The following is a 1943-nucleotide window of genomic DNA, read 5'->3' on the forward strand; positions in this document are numbered from 1 at the left end:
TAATAATAAGTTTTATTATTGTAGTAGATGCTAAATTATATTATAACTATTGTATTATAGAAATTGACAGCCCTTTCCTATCCTACTAATCATAATTAATATTTCTCTCTCGGTTAATTCATAGAGCACAGCAAATAGAAGGGACACAGAAAATCAATCTGTAGTGCATGAATTTATACTTCTAGGACTTGGGAACTCATCAAATATGCAGGTTCTATTCTTCATTATATTTTTACTCCTTTACTTAATCACTGTCTGTGGAAATATTATCATCATGATCTTGGTCATCAAAGACACTCGTCTTCATTCCCCTATGTATTTCTTTTTGGCCAATCTGTCTTTTGTTGATATGTGGCTTTCCTCAAATGCCACTCCTAAAATGATTGGAGATATTCTTAAGAAAAAGAAGACGATTTCTTTTGGAGGCTGTATGTCCCAAATCTTCTTTGCACATTTCATTGGAGCGCTTGAAATGGTGATACTTGTAATAATGGCATATGACCGCTATGTGGCCATTTGTAAACCACTTCACTACTCAATCATAATGAGCTTGCAAAAGTGCATTGGATTGGTGGTGACTGCCTGGACTGTGGGCTTTGTGCATGCCATAAGTCAAATGATGGTGGTTGTGCGGCTGCCTTTCTGTGGGCCAAAAATAATAGACAGCTTCTTTTGCGATAGACCGCTGGTCATCAACCTTGCCTGCATGGATTCATATAAGATAAAGATTTTAATGAACATTGACTGTGGTGTTGTGGCTGTAACATGCTTTATTCTGTTGCTGATCTCCTATACATATATTCTCATCACTGTCCACCAAAGCTCTAAAACTGGAGCATCTAAGGCACTGTCTACTTGCACTGCCCACATCACAGTGGTGGTTCTCTTCTTTGGGCCCTGCCTCTTCATTTATGTGTGGCCACTCAACATCATCTGGATGGACAAATTTCTTGCTGTGTTTTACTCTATAATTACACCTCTCCTAAATCCAGCCATTTATACACTGAGAAATAAAGAAATGATAAATGCTATTAAGAGGTTCATAAGCCAGTAGGTAAATCGACGTCGAAGACAATAACTAGAAACCTAATGTTGCTTTTTATTAGAGTTATATGTATTTAGCATTACCATGTCTTCAACTGCATTAGATGATTATCATTTTTACAAAGGCACGTATTGGTATTGTGGAATAGCATGTTAATGTGTATGATTTGAATTTCATTTAACTGCATTTGCAAAAACACATTTGTGAGCTGGTCATAGATGTCTGATGTTTGTAAACCTAGCTACCCATGAGAATGACATGTGAGGACTGCAAGTTCAAAGCCAGCCCAGGCAGGAAAGTCCATGAAACTTTCATTTCCAGTTAATTAATTAGAGCCAGTAAATTAGAGCCAGAATTGAAGCTATGGATCAAGTTGTAGAGCATTAGCCTTAAGCAAAAAACCAGATCCTCAATTCAAGCTCCCAGACCAGCACAGATACAGTTGTTCCTGTGTCCTCTTTTGAGCATTTACTTTTGTCAAAAGGCAAAGGAATATTATTTTATCATTAATCTAACATAATATCTGAATTCTAACATAACATCTAAATTCTCTCAAGAAGAAAAGCAAGATTAATAAATTAAAATACTGTGTAGAAGAAATAATTGCTGAGATTATCCTTGATTGGATTTTATCAACTTAATAAAAATTAATAGTACTATATTTGTTAGTGTCAGATATTGACATTATAACTCATTATTTACTTTTAGCCATCAGAGTTGGGCAAACTCCTGAAACTTAATCTTCCTGTTGTAAATGTTTAATAGTGCTACTTAACATACTTTGCTGACTAATCATTTAGAAACAATGAATATTCTGTTTTCTTGACTCATTGGAGCCCAGACTTTTGATCCAAATGATTGTATCTCTTATATCTCAAATGTACATGTACAGGTACTA

The 1943-nt window shown here is 35.2% G+C and overlaps 1 protein-coding gene across 1 annotated transcript; it reads left to right on the plus strand.

Moving 5' to 3' along the window:
- The first annotated feature begins 205 nt into the window (after positions 1 to 205).
- LOC105995802 (olfactory receptor 4K14-like) lies at positions 206 to 1054 on the plus strand. The gene has a single exon (XM_013029663.1). It carries the CDS (start codon positions 206 to 208, stop codon positions 1052 to 1054), a length of 849 nt encoding a protein of 282 aa, XP_012885117.1.
- The last annotated feature ends 889 nt before the right edge of the window (positions 1055 to 1943 follow it).

The sequence above is a fragment of the Dipodomys ordii genome, unplaced genomic scaffold, assembly GCF_000151885.1.
Source record: "Dipodomys ordii isolate 6190 unplaced genomic scaffold, Dord_2.0 Scaffold121, whole genome shotgun sequence".
NCBI classification, from domain to species: domain Eukaryota; kingdom Metazoa; phylum Chordata; class Mammalia; order Rodentia; family Heteromyidae; genus Dipodomys; species Dipodomys ordii.